This window comes from Hesperophylax consimilis, chromosome 17, assembly GCF_061612785.1.
Source record: "Hesperophylax consimilis isolate HC1 chromosome 17, BYU_Hcon_1.0, whole genome shotgun sequence".
Lineage (NCBI taxonomy): Eukaryota > Metazoa > Arthropoda > Insecta > Trichoptera > Limnephilidae > Hesperophylax > Hesperophylax consimilis.
In genome coordinates this window covers 13728367-13747485 of record NC_142852.1, presented here as the reverse complement: position 1 = coordinate 13747485, position 19119 = coordinate 13728367, and the positions used below count along the sequence as shown (strand labels likewise).

The following is a 19119-nucleotide window of genomic DNA, read 5'->3' as shown; positions in this document are numbered from 1 at the left end:
ACTCTCCAAATTATGCAAATATTCCTTCTTTACATCTGGGAGGTCGAAGTTTATATCAGTATGCGACATTTCACATCCACCTTCTTCCTTGGGCTCTGGTTCCGTCTTTATGGAAACAGTCTCTGGATTAAGTAGATCCATATCACTGCTGTGGTAGCGTTTGATAATTAGTTCAAGCCCAAACCAATTTACCTGAAACATAACATAGTTGTAACGGAATTCTAATTTGTATGAGCTTTGATTATTTGATTTCACTTGGAATATTCTGTTAAAATCGTTGTCAATGGTCAGATGACTCCGTATATAAAGATACATTGGTATTATTGTTCCATTTTATCCAAATAAGAAGTCACAAAGTCCATGTTTTTATAATCCGGTATAATTTTAATCAATGTCTTCGAAATAATATATAATATACGAAATATGACGTCGTGATAGTCTAAATATTCCTTGAAAAAACCCCAAATGGATTACTTTCCTTAAGCATTAGAACTTACCAATAATTATCACAAGTATCAGATGATAAATTAAATAATGTGGGTAAAACGGAGTTTGGAAACGGCAAGGAACGACGGTGAAGAAACAATGTGTCAACAATAAGGGACAGTAATGACGTCAGAGAATTTTTTTTGTTTCGTAAACTTGACAGTAATTCTTTCAAATTAATTTATATTTATATTATGTTGGTATTTTTTGTAATCATATCACTTGCAACGGCTCCCGCCAGGGAGTAACTTGATAGAAGTATAAAATATCGGCCGGCGTGGTCTAGTGGTATACGCTTTTGACTACAGATCCGAAGGTCGCGGGTTCGAACCCGGCGTGCGCAAATAAATTTTATTTGATTAATTTGTGTTATTTCACAATTAATAATTAAAAATAATATATAGTATATTTGCGGCACGTTCCAGAGTGGAAGATACTCTCAGTATCGCCCTGGTGTAAGACCACCATTCAGAATTGAAACGTTGCTTGAAATGGCTTTAGCCGTGTTTGGTGACCAGATCTGAATAGCCAGGTACTTCCCCACCTTCCTCTTCCCCATCTCCCTCCCCTCCCCAATACCCTCAGCCTCACAACATACCCCAATTGGGGATGCCATAGTCTCACTCGCTCCAGACGGGAGCAGTTGGGACTCTTGTGCGGTATTACTGTAAAAAAAAGAAAAAATCTCTCATAGCGATGACAGGTACTGACTGATATACGGGCCATACAAAGAATAATAAAAATAATCTTTTGTAAATATTAACATTCTCCTAATATTAATTATAAAAGTGCGATGGTATGAGTGATGTCAGTTTATTACAAGATATGTTGAGGGGTGTGGGAGGGATGGGGGATATAGGTATAGGATAAAGAGACGTAGGACGGGAGTAGATAGGAAGGAAGATTGTGTGGTCTAGAGGTGGGTCCTATGAGTACTTTTCGTTACTGGGTACAATGAGTACAGGTACAGGAAAATACCCGGTAAAAATAGCGGTGACAAAATACTCAGAAGTATTTAATCCCGACCTGAGGATTGATTCAGAATGAGTAATTCTAATCGCATAAATTCTGCCCACATATTACCCACAAACATTATACTTGAGAATGATTCCCCCTTTCATTATTCAAAATCCGTGGGGAGGGGGGGTTGTTAGAGAATGTCTGTATACATAATTCAAAATGAGTCAAAATGAGAATAAACATAATTCCCCACAAAAAATTTTCAAAATGAGTTCCCCACGAAATATTTGAAATCCATGGGGGGGTGGTTGTTACAGAACTTCAAAAAAATTCCGCACAGCCAAGCCAAAAACATCATATGTGTTTCCCCAAATGGGGGGGGTAGCTACGGAATTCCATCATTTCGAAAAATTCCTCACAGTTTTCCGGTCGCAAATACACATGAAATATACCCGTCAAAAATACCTTTAAAAATACCTACTAAAAATACCCATCAAAAATACCTACCAAAAATACCCATCGAAAATACCCATCCAAAATACCTATCGAAAATCCCTATCAAAAATACCTACTAAGAATACCCATTAAAAATACCTACTAAAAATACCCATCAAAAATACCTATCAAAAATACCTGGTAAAAGTACCTATAAAATACTCATGAGTATTTTGGAACCAGGTATTTTGGAGATCTGTCACAATGTTGGAGATCTGTCACAAGTACGAAGTATCGAATGGAAATACCCGGTTCTTTTACTGGGTACAATAAATACGCCTCACCTCAAGTGTGGTCCCTTTTGGTGATGGGCAGGACGCATTTACACTATCGAAAAATTGCGACTCTTATCGTTAAAACGAATATTTACTTATTTAATTTTTTTTATTTAAAATAAACAGTAACTGATTTGAATCCCCTGAAATAGTATCGCCGATAAATTATCTTGTTCCTAGTAGATCAACTAGAATCATATTATTGCAACAATCCTGCCACTAATGCTGAACACAATTTTCTAATATATCGCCTGCGTAGATAAAGAAATGATGATTTTGATATCAATGATGAATGAAGTCTGTTATCATATAAAAGATGCATAAAAATATGTTTTTCGTATGCAAGATTGAAAAGATGATTAATAAAGCATACTTAATTCACTATATGTATTTTATGATATTGTAGATAAATCACCGTTACCTTTTTTATTTGGAAAACAACAGTTTATAGATGTATATGTGTAATTTACCTGAGAAATTAATGATTGATTACTTTACTACACTAACACATTAAACTTTAATAATTATACAGAACAGCTAATATATATTATTTAAAATTACAACAAAAATTACCCCATAATGCATGTACTTTGGTTTATTTGGAAAATGAATAAATTTTAAACACACTTTAATTCACTTTAAAGGTGAACTTACGTAGGTCATCAAGTTGAATATATGTTTGTAACTCGCTATCACTACACTTGCTTTTTATTTTAATCACAAAGAACTTTAACAAGCAATATTTTAGAAATAATATAATTTAACTAATTTCGGCAACCGTGTCGCGTGGCCTCGAGCGAAATGTCAAACTCTAAGCCAATGAAATCTGTTATTTTTTTCTAAAAGAAATCGGAGTTGGGCGTGTCGGTTTCAGATGTGTTTCAAGTCCAGACACATAAATAAACCACTCACTAGACCGGAAACTTCGGGCTTTTCGTACTTAGCAAATTGGTCATAGGTATATTTAGAAAAAAAATTGCGTGCAACAAAAGTACGTCACACACCATCGACGAGGATAGAGAAAACTAAAAAAAATGCGCGACCATAGACAATATAATATTCAATCGTAGCCTACCCCATTCAATGGACTAAAATATTATTTAAAAAATAAAAATCTTAGAAATGTCGAAATATTCCATCACAACAAGAAAGATTTTTAAAACAAAGTGCTGTCCTGCAAAATCGAGCTTAAAGTATCTTTCTTTACTACTTGTTTTTTCAGGACAGCACGAGTCATGTAAAATCTTGCTCCAAGATGAACAATCAATCTGTGTTAAAATAATCTACGATGACTTGAAATTTGAAACTCTTTAAATAAAGGATTTGATTTAAAATCATACAGGGGAAAGGGTTGTTACGGAGAATTTGTACGTTCATTTTCGAGATCTGTGAAAGTCCTATTCAAATTCTGTTAGTATATATCAATAGGCTAGTAACTTGACAGAACTGAAATAATAACAGAACTTGATAAATTTTTTGTACAGAACATGAAAATATATTTTGAAATTTGTAGAGTCATAAAAATTCTTCTAAACAACCCGTCATTTAGGTTATCAAATATGAAATATCAAGACGTGCTTTTTACGTCGAAATCGAATTTTGAAATTTCTCTGCTTTTAACAGAAAATTGAAGAACACAGAATTTTTTGTTTCGTTTACTTAGAATTACATTCATTCATATATATTAAGAAATTAAATTAAAGACCATTATTGGTCATAAATTCTTTATCGGAAAAGAGAATTTCTTGTTTCTGATAAAAAGGAAGCCACGATTCTTTGCATAAAATATAATTTTACTAATGCATTTTTTTGTTGGAAAATGATAAATTAAAATTGAACCACTACGAGGAAAGGCGTTTGGATCATAGCCAGTTAAATAAAAGAACCGGGTATTTTCATGTAGTAGATTGTACTTTGGACAAATCTATAAAATACCTTGTTCCAAAACACTCATAAGTAGTTTATATTGGGACCAAGAATAAAATACTTGTGAGTTATTTTACAACCCCCCCCCCCCCCCTATGGAGTTGATTAAATATTGATGGGAATTACTTCCTTTAAAAATACTCTAATAACTGCCCCTACATGGATTTGAAAAATTACTTTGTGGAAGCAAATATCGGAAATTTTCGTAGGGAATTACCTTTCACAGAAAACTTTTATGAAAACCCCTTCTCTAACTTGACTCAAGTGAGTGTTTTGATGAATAAAATTATTTAAGGAATTTTGACCCAAATATGTAAAAGAAATGTACAATGGACAAAATCAGAATTGCTTGACCTAAATATTCGATTAGAAACGATTTGATTTCGTTTTTCTTGTTGTGTTTTTTTTAAGGGTCACAGATTTCTCACAGTTAATAGATTAAATATCTGCTAGCGCTATAATATTTACATGACGCAAGTCGAAAGAAATTGTAATGTTCTTAAAAGCCCAGGTTCATGAAAATTATATTAACTGTCTATGACTTCATTATTGTCTATGCATAACCTATATATTTTTTGACATGTGCTTTCTTCTCTGACAGTCTTTCTTCCTGTTTCTACACTCTGTTTATCCCGCCCTGTCAAACTTATTATCCCATGCATGTGATGGTTCTTGGTTAGTAATAATAGTTAAATTCATCGCTATTCATTTTGGTTGCGGCCGTTATTCCAGTTTAGTTAGGGAATCATTGGGCGTTTTGTCACAGCAGAATGTTTAAACTGTCAATTTGACATCTACCTATTATTAGATTAGAATTTCAAATGCATTTTTAAAAATTACAACAAATATACTTGTTACATTGATGATTACATGATTACAACGGAATGGCGGTAGACATAACAGTAAATAAATAAAGAATTTATCCAAGATAAACGTCTCTCTCAACCTTTGTCAAAACTTCGAGGTTTTCTAATATGTATTTTTGCTACGACTTGAGAATCCAAATTTAAAAAACTGATTTATATTTGAATTCCGTTACAACTTTGATCTGTTTCAGATATATTTGTTTGGGGTTAAACAAATTACTAAGCCCTACCAAAGCAGACCATGGATCTACTGAAGCCAGATACTATATCCATCAAGACGGAACCAGGGCTGCAGGAAGAAGATGGAAGTGAAATTAAATTTTCGGATTTAGATTTCAACCTCCCAGCTGTAAAGAAGGAATGCTTGCAATATGCGGAGAGTACTCAAACAGCCAGTTAGTTGCATTGCATAAGTGTAAAATATAGATCCTTAAATTCAGATGTCCGGAATCCATCTCTGATTTGAAATGTCGTGCAAACAGGACAAATACTTTTTCACAACATCCTCTCTTGTAATTCATGTGGTGTATATAGTATATACCTTAAAATGCGTCCTTGCCGGAAACCATCATAGTACAGCACTCTTTTAAATGTATTATATTATTTACAATAAGTTGTCGACTCCTCGATTTTTAGCTAATTTTATTTTTGACATAAAGTAAATAACACGTATTTTTTATACGTTAAAATTTTTTGGTTAACTTGGTGTACTAAATAAACGTCTCGATTTATCCAGTTTGAGCGTTTATTTAAGAATGCACAAATAGCAATTACTACACACAATAACGCGTTTGTTTTACAGGATTAATACGAGGAGGCACTATATTATTTTGGCGCGGAATGCGGGTGAATAATTAGATTAAGTTTACAAACGCGGCGTAATACGCTGGCTGACTGGTTAAAAATGATTGACTACTCGCTGCGTTGGGCCTACTTATATAGACAACGCCGGCGGCGGTGGTAAATATGCGAGACCGCTGGTAAACTACGGGTCCCTCGCTTCAGCGAGATTCTTCTGGTAGTTTCGATGGCGCTGGAATTATGCCTAGGCAAAAGCCTAGAACCTTCAAGCAAGTGCGCGAAATGTTCATAGTTCAATCATAATTCAATCGCAAAGTATTGTCGTATGTAGTTCGCTTGGACGTCGCTTAGACATGTAGCTGGTACCTATTTACATTACGCGATGAAATTTGTTGCATAAAATGTCTCGTACATTCTCAGACCATGCGTTTTAAACCGGTCGGCTTTCTCGAATACTCTAGCAGTATCGATCGCTACAAATTCATAAATATTGATTCAGAAAACACTTTCCCATTGACTTAAAACTCTTTACTTATGGTGCCCTAGAGCAGGGTTTTTATTACTTGAAGAAGTTCCCTCAAGCAGACGTCTAAGGTCATTTTTATCTGATATTGACCTTTAAAACTTCCATCCAAATCCCCATTTCTACATTGTTGATCAATGGTATCTTTATTCGTAAAAAAATAGCTTTTTTTTTTTCAATTAAAAAAATGTTTCGTTTCATATCAATAGTACGAAGATACAGGGCTGCCCCCATGTGGGTACAATTGGAGCAGTTTGCTCCGGGCGTCGAATATTTAACCTAACACATGGCCCTTTATATTATTTTTGATAAATACCGCGTTACAAAAAAACACAAATCATCATTTTATCGATTACAGTGATATCCTGCCTTGGCGTGTACTAATTTAGACTGTTAGGGCAGCCAAAATTGGTTTGGGGCTGGTCATGCAAAAATTCATTCTATTTATTGTCCTTTTTTATTCCAGGAAGCATTAATGTGGATAGAGTTACCATAAACGCGGATCTCGGAGCCCGACAAGTTGAAACGGAGCTTACTCATATGAAAATTGACATAGACCTGCTGGATGTTAAAGAGGAATGCTTAGAACGCTTTGGGAAAATAACCAAGGCAGCAGGTAAAACCAATTTTTGTAAACTGAACAATTCGGCCTCTCCTATGTTTTTTAACGTTTCTAGGAACTAACTTAGCTTATTTAATCTAAGTTTAGGAAATAAGTTTCACCGAGTCATTTTCATCGATGTTATTTTTCAAATTTGTCTACAGATCTTCAGACGCATTTTGTGGAAAAAGGATACACTCCTCCCCATCGCAACTACTGCTTCTCTCCCAAGTCAAATTTTGCCATGAACGTAAGCTCCCATGTTATAGAAAAATCTTTTTCTTGTTTCAAGTGCAACTATTCAAATGCTCAAAAGCGAAATTTAAAGAGACACATGCTGACTCACAGTGAAAAAAACCTTTTACATGTTCCTTGTGCAACTATGCATGTTATCAAAAAAGCAATCTCAACGGACACATGCTGACTCACAGTGGAGAAAAACCCTTTTCATGTTCCGTGTGCAGCTATGCTTGTTGTCAGAAGAGTCAGCTGAAGAGGCACATGCTGACTCACAGTGGAGAAAAACCTTTTTCATGTTCAGTGTGCAACTATGCATGTTATCGAAAAAGCGACCTTAACGGACACATGCGGATTCACAGTGGAGAAAAACCTTTTTCATGTTCCGTGTGCAGCTATGCGTGTTGTCATAAGAGTCACCTGAAGAGGTCTATGCTGCTTCACAGTGGAGAAAAACCTTTTTCATGTTCAGTGTGCAACTATGCATGTCAACAAAAGAGCCACCTAACCAGCCACATGCTGACTCACAGTGGAGAAAAACCTTTTTCATGTTCAGTGTGCAACTATGCATGTTATCAAAAGAGCTACCTAACTCGCCACATGCTGACTCACACTGGAGAAAAACTTTTTTCATGTTCCGTGTGCAGCTATGCGTGTTGTCAGAAGGGTCAGCTGAAAATGCACATGCTAACTCACAGTGGAGAAAAACCTTTTTCGTGTTCAGTGTGCAACTATGCATGTTATCAAAAGAGCCACCTAACGAGCCACATGCTGACTCACAGTGGAGAAAAACCTTTTTCATGTTCCGTGTGCAGCTATGCGTGTTGTCAGAAGGGTCAGCTGAAGATGCACATGCTAACTCACAGTGGAGAAAAACCTTTTTCATGTTCAGTGTGCAACTATGCATGTTATCAAAAGAGCCAACTTACGCGCCACATGCTGACTCACAGTAGAGAATAACCTTTTTCATGTTCCGTGTGCAGCTATGCGTGTTGTCAGAAGGGTCAGCTGAAGATGCACATGGTGATTCACAGTGGAGAAAAACCTTTTTCATGTTCAGTGTGCAACTATGCATGTTATCAAAAAAGAGACCTTAACGGACACATGCGGATTCACAGTGGAGAAAAACCTTTTTCATGTTGTCAGAAGGGTCAGCTGAAGAGGCACATGCTGACTCACAATGGAAAAAAGCCTCTTCCATTTTCAGAGTGCGACTATGCATGTTGTTAACAGGGTAACCTGAAGACACACATGCTGACTCACAGTGGAGAAAACCACTTTTATGTTCAAAGTGCGACTATGCAAGTTATTAACAGGGTAAACTAAAGAGACACATGCTGATTCACAGTGGAGAAAAACCACTTTTATGTTTGGAGTGTGATTATGCAAGTTATCACCAAAGTAAACTTAAGAGACACATGTTGATTCACAGTGGAGAAAAACCTTTTTCATGTCCCCTGTGCAACTATGCGTGTTATCGAAAGAGTCAACTAAAGTTCGACATGCTGACTCACAATGGAGAATAACCTTTTTTTATTTATTGTTTTTGTGTTTAATTCGTAGAACTTCATTTAATTTATTTTTTTTATAAATTTAATTTAGATTAAATTTGATAATATTATTATTAAGTTCTGCAACTGTTTTAGTTTTTTATTATTGTGACAGCTGTTTCGGCTTATAAGGCCATTTTCAAACTGTGGTTAGTCCACATTGAGACGACGTATTTATACTCTTTCAAATGTAAATTTTGAAGGTGCATACATTGATTTATTTCTGGTTAAACCGATGACTTGATCTATGGTTGGTCAAACCAATCTATGTTTTCCCCTCAGTAAATGGTAATGAGTTCTTAATTATTTACAACATTATTTACAACTCACAGTGGAGAAAAACCTTTTTCATGTTCCGTGTGCAACTATGCATGTTATAAAAAGAGCAAATTGACGGGACACATGCCGACTCACAGTTGAGAAAATCCTTTTTCATGTTTCTTGTGAAACTATGCATTTTATCAAAAATCCGACCTTCACGAATAGATACGGATTCACAGTGGAGAAATACCTTTTTCATATGATTTAAGATTTTTTTCACTGCCAAAAGTATTTTTGTTATTTGTTTTTGGGGGATTATTCCGTGTTGCGCTAACTCCTTCTTTAGCCAACGTTTAAAAAAAAAAAAAATACGTTTATGTTTGCTCAGAGGGTTGGAGCTGGTAACACGGGATCCCATCCTCATACATAAGCTCACATTTCACCACAACCTCAAATAACACATCTGCCCTGATAATGGACACTGCAATGCTGTCCGAAACGTTGGCTAAAGAAGGAGTTAGTGCAACACGGCATAACACCCCAAAAACACATAACAAAAATACCTTTTTCATCTTCCATAAGTCTCATATTAATGTTTTTTTTTATTTATTTATTCATTTGGGAAATTGACAGTGTACATTTAATCACTTTGTACATAAGTGTTATTTAGTAAAATAAAACCAATTATGGATTTCCTCCTTGTGACTTTAACTGAGACAATATAATTTAAATTTGTGAGAAAGGAATATTATTTAAAAAAATTATACCAATCAAAAGATTATATAAAACTAAAAATTTACGAAACAATACATTTATAGTCATGGAGAGAGTTTGTAGATATAAATTATATCATAATAGAGATATTAACAATAGAGACATAAACATTATTCGTTTTGCTTTGATCAACCCTGAATAGGACACAAGAGCGTGTTTAACGCGCAGGTACATTGAATGGCATCTTGTTTAGCAACTCTGGGCATGGTATATTATTTTAACTACTTTATACAGGAATAATGCCTAATAATTATGATGCCTCCGTACACTCAGTGAATCAATTTTAAAGTATAAAGCTGCCTCCGTATAATTATTAAATCTTACAAATGACTTGTAACAAATTTATTTTAGGAATTCGTTTTGAATTGCTTCAATTTAGTTTATGTGGATTTTCTAAATTGGAGACCAAACAACTGATGAACACTAAGGGCTGCCACCTTTCAAAAACAGTAGACCCGGAATTTTGGAAATATAGTTTTTTTATTAAAATAAAACTTATTTAGTACAAATTATTTAATTAATGCAAAATGTTGTTGAAAATTACCGATGGTAATGTTTTTCTCTTGAGACATTAATGATTTGCACGGATCGAAGCTTCTCGAACCTTCCATTTTTTCCATAGATTCAATATTTTACTGAATTTTACAATCATTCAGATAAAACTGTTATTTGGTAACTCTTTGCCAAAAAAAAACTGTTCTATAAACTAGATAAAATACTCTTTGAGATGTGTGTATTACAAGTCAACATATTTATTTCTAAATAAATAAATTTTGATATCAAAAATGCCAACAGGCTTACAAAAAACTTACCCGTGTATTTTCATTTAAAAAAGTATTAAAATTTACGAAACTCGGAATTTTGAAAACACGTTCCATCACTCAACACTTTTTTAAAATTAAACTACCACTTCACTTTTTAAAGCTTTCATATAATTTTATTTTAAAATTGAGGGTTGAACTATGATATTTTTATTTCATATATTTTCAATCACCCAAATTATTGAAACTTTTACCTCCGTTAACCATTGATTGCATAATCTGATTCTAAAAGTATTTACGATGCTCATATGCCTAAAGCATTTATATATTAAATTAATATCACTTCTGTTTATTTCCTGTAAAATTAAATGAATATTTTTCAATTTAAAATTAGTGTTACACATAACCTCAAAAAATTCTGTTTCTCCCAAATCGTGACGATAAAATCAACGTAGAACTTGAAATTTACTGGTTAATATAACATAATTGATCAATTTGTTTAAACAAAACGGTATAACCACCAATTTATACTATAAATTTTGAAATTAAAACACGCAAAAAACTCGATTCCTAACGTTCCCGCACGCAAATATAACTGACATTTTGTAAATATTAGGGATGTGCAGTTCAACTCAAATAGACGAATTACGAACCGATTCGAAATTCCCCTGCGGGGCTTTTTGTCCCGCGTTCGTTTTTTACAATTAAATAAAACGATATAAAAACCATGGAATTGATTTACATGACATACCGGTTTCGCTTTGTTTATTGGGGTACAAAATTAAACTTCTAATAAAAATATTTATGCGCACGAGTAATTTATTATTACTTTAATATATATTAAATTATTTTCTATACAGATGATAAGTAGAACGAAAAATAATCTTGTAAATAACATAATATGTAAAAAAAAAATCGGAAACACTTAAGAATTATCGCATATCTTCATATATATTTGCTTTGGAAGCAATGTTTTTAGAGTGAAATATATCGACAGAGCAAGTTTCATTCCCCACACGATACAATATCTAAGAACTGTATATAAAAATTAGTGCGAAGGCAACTATATTGAATGGAGCATGGAGTCTAGTATTGTATTTATTGGTTAAATTGTAATTATCATACTCACTTTGCAATGAGTTCGTTGATGATTTTAAATTATAATAAAAAAAACATAAAATTAATTAAATGTGAAGACATTCCCCATTTTAGAACAGTTAAATCTTTGTTAATGCCATATTATAGCAAAGCTTAATTTAAATAAATGGAGATAAAACAACAAGAAAATAAACGCGTTAAAAATAGGTACATTCATAATAACAAGACCACAACGAAATAGCTAACATAACCATCGGGACGTCCTGTGCGAAGGATACCAGAATTAAAAAAGTATGACTTATTCGAGCCGTAAGAAAAGAAAAAAAAATGTTATCGTAGCAGATAAAAAAAGGTTCGTGTCTCCATCATCTAAGCCTACATGAATGATCACAACAGTAATAAAAAAATTGATTGAGTTCGTATTTTGTGAAAAGAACATATGACACCAAAAGCAGCCGACAACTAAGACATGTTTATTCCCAAAAATTTTGACACAACGTTAACAACACTTGCCATCAAAAGAAGAAACTTACAAAAGCGAACCCACAACAAATGCCTGAATACTAAAAAATACTAAACCAAAAATTTAAAAAACAAGCCTGTAACAAGATGAAACTAATTATTTGTTTTCAGAAATATATAAACATTATGTCGCTAGATTCGGAAAAGTAACTAGTGAAACCGTGACCATCCTAAGGACCGTGATCGTTCTAATGTACATACGTCAAACAAAACTACTTGAGGGTTGATAGCAGGTGAATTGCAGGCAGCAGTGCTTAAGATAATTGAATACAACGTTGATAAGAAACACGCATTAAACAGACTAAGTAATTCAAATCTCCGCAGTAGCAAAGTTTTCCTCAATAGAACCACGACGGGCGGTCGAGTGACGAAAACATAGCATTATAATGTGCAAAGCAGGTACTGGGCCGCCTGGGGGAGGGAAATATATGCACAATTAGCCATCCAGATGATAACAATCAACAATAGATGATCAGTCACGACAAGCAGAAAACACTGTAACCCTGTCCGCACAATATGAGTATTCAGTCAGATTTATTTACATTTGATAAACTAATAAGATTCCTTTCTGCGCACAACAAGGTCGCCGCTCTAAATACACCATACCTGCGAAACTAAAGGCAGGTATGATAATATTTAAAGCATGGTTCTACGCAGAGTGGTACCTCACAGGTTTCACAAATAAAAATTGTTCTCTTTTCAACCCTGTTGCGGTCGGCACACCAAATGCACCGGAGGCGCCGTTTTTTATTTACTGGTGGAGGTTGTATGTCGTTTGTTTCAGTCTGTAAGTCAGTGGTCATGAAATTAGTCTTTGGGAAGTGGTTAACGGGGCGGAGGCGGGAAGGGTTGGCAAACTTGTCGTTCACTACTACTCGTCTTGCCGGCGTCCGTAGCTGTGCCAACAGGAGGTGCTTTTCCGTCAACTGCGACACAAGCGACGTCCTGAGCATCAAAGTAGTTACCTTCAATGAAGACGATTGCCGATACATCACCATAGAGTTGTCAATACTCACGTTGAGCAGACGCTTGAACATCTTGTGGTGCCATTTCTGGCACCTCTTGCGTTCAATTAAGTAGGGTTCCAGCATCTGATCTTTTTTGTCAACACCTCCCATGTATTTATTGTAGTCTCTGACAACTTTTGGTTTATATATATTCTACCTACCCCTGGAAGGTCCAAGTTCCATTTCTGCGCCATGGTAGGTCGATATAGTCGTCACCTTCTTCTTGTCTTGCCACGATAGTACGGCGACATCACCAGCGTGGCGACCGAAATAATGTCCGTCAGCCATGTCGATACGACTGAATTCTGGTGGAACATTGGCACTATTAGTGCGCAATGTCAGTCTGTCTTATTTCGCTTGAGGTACCTAGCTAATAGAGGAGCAATTGTCCATCCAAAGCTTATTCAATAGTGGTTTTATAAGCCTAAGCACTGTGAATGTGGATCTCAAAACCCCAGGTGTTGAATCTACAGCAGTTGTTTTTCCCGAATAAACAAAGAACGACCACAGATAGCTAGTCACGGAATCACAAAGTTCAAAATTCTTCAATCCGAATTTAGCAGCCTTTGTTTTAATGTATTTCTTCATACCCAATTGACCTTTCCATAATGTTAACGACTCGTCAATTGAAATATTTTGGCCTGGAACATAAAGTTCTTGAAATTTGGTATTCAAGTGAATTATTATAGGCAATATTTTCGAAAGCCGCATGTCTTCAGGACAAGTGTACCTACGATCGTTGTCGTTGTAGTGTAAACACCTCACCAACTCACCGTACCACTTGTAAGTAATTAATTTTCTAAACATATTAGTTTTCACCAACCAATGAGTTGAGGAACAAGAATTTATTGTTGGCATGCGAATAATTCCTAGCATCATGAAAAACGAAAACAAAATTAAAATTTCATGTCTGTCAGTGTTCCTCCATGTAAGGCTTAGATTGTCATGACGCCGAGCGTCCATCGCATATTTGTTCGTCTCTGCTACAATAAAATCAAGAATCTCATCAGTCCATATAGCTCGAAATGCGTCATAGATGGTATCATACTTAGAGGTAGGCCCTAACATCTGGGGCACAAATGTTTCCTTCTGACCGGCATATGGACTTATGCCAGCCCAAAAGAACTCCGATGCGTTCTCACTATCGGTCAACAAATGATCACCGGTATCCGAAATGGGGTCATCCACTTCTTCAATGATTCTCGGGCGCTCTTCGGGGCTGCCGGCTGCTTTTCGGAAGCGCTCCGAGTTTATTTTTGAAATCCTGGGAAGTCCTCAATTTTCCAGGTGTAAATTTAGCATAAAATAAACGCATTAAGTTTTAGTTTACGTGTTTAAAAGTAAAATAATTTTTCTGTAGCCCCTTCGGGCTTAATTCAAGTTTTAATATAAAGTTTTACATATTTTTAGTTCAAATCTGCCACGTTATCCAAAAAGTGCACAGTGAAAGGCAAAACATCGGTCGTCGGTTTTAAATGCTTACCACATGTGCACGGTGATAGACTAGTGAACAGTTTCAAGTGCGTGTAAGTGATTTATGAGGGTATCTTTTGGGCTATGATGGTTGTAAACAATGTCGGATATGACCGGGCCACACTACTCAGACTTAATAGTGAAAGTGTCTATTTGGACCCTGCAATAGCTGCAAAGATATCGCTGTATAACCTTGGACGCGTTATTACTAAAACAACTACCCGTAAAATTAGGTTTCGTGGTTGCAGAGCTGGACACAGTAGGAAAAAACATCTGGAACACAGCATCGAAATAGTTACGTCACCGCTAACAGAAGAACAGGGAAAAGTAGCAACTCAAATTCTCCCGAATCCGGAGAGAGAATATAACACAGTTAATGCTTGTATACAACGGCATGCCAACTTTAAGAGCCGTCAACTAGGTATAGGATCCTGGAATGTTAGATCTCTCAATAACAAGATAGAGGAAGTAGGGGAGGTTTTCAACGAACAGAATCTTCATGTCCTGGCCATAACTGAGACTTGGCACGAAAATAGTGACTCTTTTTCAATAAAGAGACTCCGAGCTTTAGGTTATGTCGTGCTAGAAGAAGCCCGACCTAAAGCAACAATTTCTCGGGATGACAACATCGCTAGCGTAAATCACGGGGGTATCGTGATTTTAGGTCGCCAGGGCTTGCGTTTAACAAGGGTGTCAATTGGTGCATACCGAACCTTTGAGCACTTGGGATGCCGAGTTTCGTCTGCAGGAGCATCATTCATTTTATGTACCCTATACCGGCCTGGTTCAAAACAAATCACTTTGGATTTTTTTAATGAATTTTCGTGTTTTCTCGAGCGGGTTGTGGGACTTTCCGATAATATTTTCATAACAGGCGACATTAACCTTCACTTAGAGCGTCTAGAATCACCAAATACTCTTAAATTCACTGATTTATTAGACTGCTTCGGATGCCGTCAATGGGTTAATTCCCCAACTCACGATGCTGGCGGAACTTTGGACATTTTTATCTCAAAGTCAAGCGGTCCGTTTCTGGTAGCGGATAGTGTGGATGTAGGACTATCAGACCATCGACTTATTCGCGCAGAAATCGATTTTAACCCACCGAAAATTCCTTACGTTACTATCACATCAAGAGCATGGCGCGGTTTTAACTTTGACGACTTCCTGTCAGAACTAAAAGCTTCTCCGCTCTGTACACATAGCGCATGGGAAACAGAGTCGCCAACCAAACTAGCAGCAGATTATAACACCATCCTTTCAACCCTTTTAAATACATATGCTCCAATTTCTACAAAAACTCGGCGTCTACGAAAATCTGATGCCCTGTTTGACGAAGAATGTCGGAGCCAGAAGAGATTGATGCGTAAATTGGAGAGGTCCTACAGACACTCGGGGGTTACATCACGGAACGATTGGATACAGGCTCAAAAAGAGTACATGATCTTAATCCGTTCAAAAAGGTCTGAATATTGGACAAATAGGATCACTTCAGAGCGTCAAAATCCACGTAGTCTTTGGAACTCGGTTAAGACAGTCATTGCTGATGTCCATGCACCAAAAACAATCGACATAGCTCCGGAAATCTTCTTAAGTCAATACGAGCCCTAACAACCTACGCTCCACCACCGTATTTTACTAAATGCAATAGAGAAAACCTTTCTGCCTTCAAATCTACATCCCTAGAAGAAGTAAGGAAATTAATTCTTACTTCACCGAACAAGCAGTGTTCGCTCGACCCTATTCCAACGTGGCTACTGAAAAAGTGTTGCAATGAAATTGCTCCCTTTTTAGTTCATCTTTTCAATAAGTCACTTAGCACGGGTGACTTTCCAAAATCCCTTAAATCAGCTATCGTAACTCCATTATTAAAAAAACCACAACTGGACGCTGAAGATCTTTCAAATTACCGACCCGTTTCAAATCTGCCTTTTATATCAAAAATATTAGAAAAAATCGCTTCCTCACAGGTCATATGTCACTTAAATTCAAATGAATTATTAACTAAATACCAATCTGCATATAGACGGTTCCACTCCACAGAAACCGGGTTACTACGTGTTTTGTCGGACATAACTACTGCCATTGAGTCGGGTAAACTGGCACTTCTTTCAGTCTTGGACATGAGTGCTGCATTTGACACGATTGACCATGACTTTCTTATTAAACGATTAGATGAATCATTTGGTTTAAACTGTGATGTTAAGACCTGGCTGACATCGTACCTGGCCAACCGTTTACAAGCCGTAAAAGTAGGAAAAAACCAATCAAATTATGCAACCCTTTCATCTGGAGTACCCCAAGGGTCCGTTCTGGGCCCACTACTCTTCATCCTCTTCACAAATGATGTCGCTAAAATAATAGAATCATTCGGCCTTCTATCTCACTGCTACGCTGATGACCAGCAAGTTTATTTTTACTGCTTACCAGAAGAAATAAACAGTCTAAAAATTCGTATAACTGAGTGTATAAAAGCAATTACTCGCTGGATGACCTCAAATAGATTGAAACTGAATCCCACAAAGACTGAGTTTCTGTGGACTGCTACAAGCAGACGTCAGCATAACATTGAAAACTCCCCAATAACCATTTCCGGAAGTGACATCACTCCAAAAACGTGCATCAAATTACTGGGTGTCAATCTGGACGCTAATTTTTCCCTTAAAACTCAGGTGAACAGAACTGTAAGCACGGGGTTCTTTCAATTAAGGCAAATTAAAGCAGTGCGGAGAAACCTTCCAACAGAGGCGACTAAATTGCTAGTCAATTCCTATGTTGTTTCACGTCTAGATTATTGCAACGGAATATATGCAAGTCTCCCTAAATGTCAAATCAACAAATTACAATCCGTTTTCAACGCCGCGGCAAGGCTTATCACCGGAGTATCTAAATACTCCCACATTTCAGAGCATCTCAAAAATCTGCACTGGCTCAAATGTCCTGAAAGAATCCAGTTCAAGGTATGCTGGATGGTATTTAAGTCACTTAACGGAATGGCTCCAGCTTATTTATCAGAATTGTGTATTCCAGAAGATTCCAATTCCCGACAGTCAACCCTTAGGTCAGCAACGTCATCAGCTATCGGAAGGTTGAAGGAACCAAAGCGCACACCAGATACTAAGTTCGGTGAGCGTGCTTTTGCCGTGTCAGGACCTAAAGCCTGGAATGGACTGCCACATGATTTGAGAATGATCGCAGACTCGACAGAATTTAGGTCTAAACTTAAAACGCACCTTTTCAGACAGTCGTATCCATAATTTCAGAAACCTCCACTTTCACAGTTGATGGCAATTTAAATTTAAATTAACAAAATGTAAAAAATACTAAAAATAAAATAAAATAAATCAAAATAATAATTAAAAATAAATAAATAAAAACGATAACAACTAACAATTTTTAGGCTTTTAAGACAGTTAAAATACACTTAAATTAAAATAAAAACTATAGCAGACTTAAGATCATGCGACGACCAGTGTTTTTTGATATAGTGTCCTCTGCGTGCAGTTCTATCTTTTATAAGCATAAACTTTTTAATATAAGTGTGTTTGTTGGAAGTGACTTGCCAGGTAAGTATGTTTTGGTATCTTTTCTAAATAACAAATGTAGATCCTAGGAAATAAATTGTACAGCGCCCTTGAGGTGATTTTTCACAAAAACGGCGCTCTACAAATTATCCAATTATTATTATTATTATTATTATTCACCATCTGCCTCAAGTGTTGGCCGATGATCAGAACGTGCTGGCAACGGTGCACCTCGCGCTTGGCGAATGCGCCCACCGCGAGCCATACGGGTCATTTGTGCCCGAGATAAAGCCGAGAGCTCGGGAGGTACCTGGTCATCCGTCGTATAAACCTCAGTTGGTAAATTCCCGGATACCCAGGTATCTCCCGTTCTAACAGGACGTGCCCTCCCGCGGCGTTGCTGAATAGCAGCCCGGACGATGTTGCTGCCTTCGGTCCCAACACCGTTTCCGCGGGTGCGTCTGTTTCCGCGGCCGCGTCTACCCCCCCGTGACGCCTCCAGTGGAACAAGGAGCTCGAAATCTAAAAATAATGGTAGAAGTTATAGAAATTATTACTTTCTGTCATATTTTGTAAAAGTTTATGTAAAATAATAATAAATAGATAAAAAAGTATATAAAATGTACCTTCTGCGTAGCTGCCATCCACTTGGCTAGCAATACCGCCACCGACGTCTGTCATCAATTCTGAAAATATAACAAATTATTAGAATGCAAGTACATAAATCGATATATACATATCTTAAAAAATAAATATAAATGAATTTACGTTCTGCATGGCTGCCTCCCGCCTGGCTAGTACCGCCGCCACTGACATCTGTCATCAATTCTGAAAATATATCAAACTATTATAATGCAAGTACATAAATCGATATCTTCATAAGAATAACTGTGCTTTATGTTACGTATTTATTACTACAATATTTTTACTAGCACTCATACCATCGTCCGTGGTCTGGAAAACTACTTCCATCATCCCC

General features: G+C 36.4%; 1 protein-coding gene across 1 annotated transcript in view; it reads left to right on the top strand.

The window, feature by feature from the left end:
• Nucleotides 1–4742: 4742 nt before the first annotated feature.
• Nucleotides 4743–19119, top strand: part of LOC149416042 (uncharacterized) — a 46234-nt gene continuing 31857 nt past the window's right edge. The window contains exons 1-5 of the mRNA XM_089641860.1: nucleotides 4743–4817; nucleotides 5200–5403; nucleotides 6799–6948; nucleotides 7098–7280; nucleotides 18334–18446. Coding sequence (XP_089497986.1) covers nucleotides 5250–5403; nucleotides 6799–6948; nucleotides 7098–7280; nucleotides 18334–18446 — 600 coding nt within the window. The 5' untranslated portion in view covers nucleotides 4743–4817; nucleotides 5200–5249. The remainder of the gene's footprint in view (nucleotides 4818–5199; nucleotides 5404–6798; nucleotides 6949–7097; nucleotides 7281–18333; nucleotides 18447–19119) is intronic.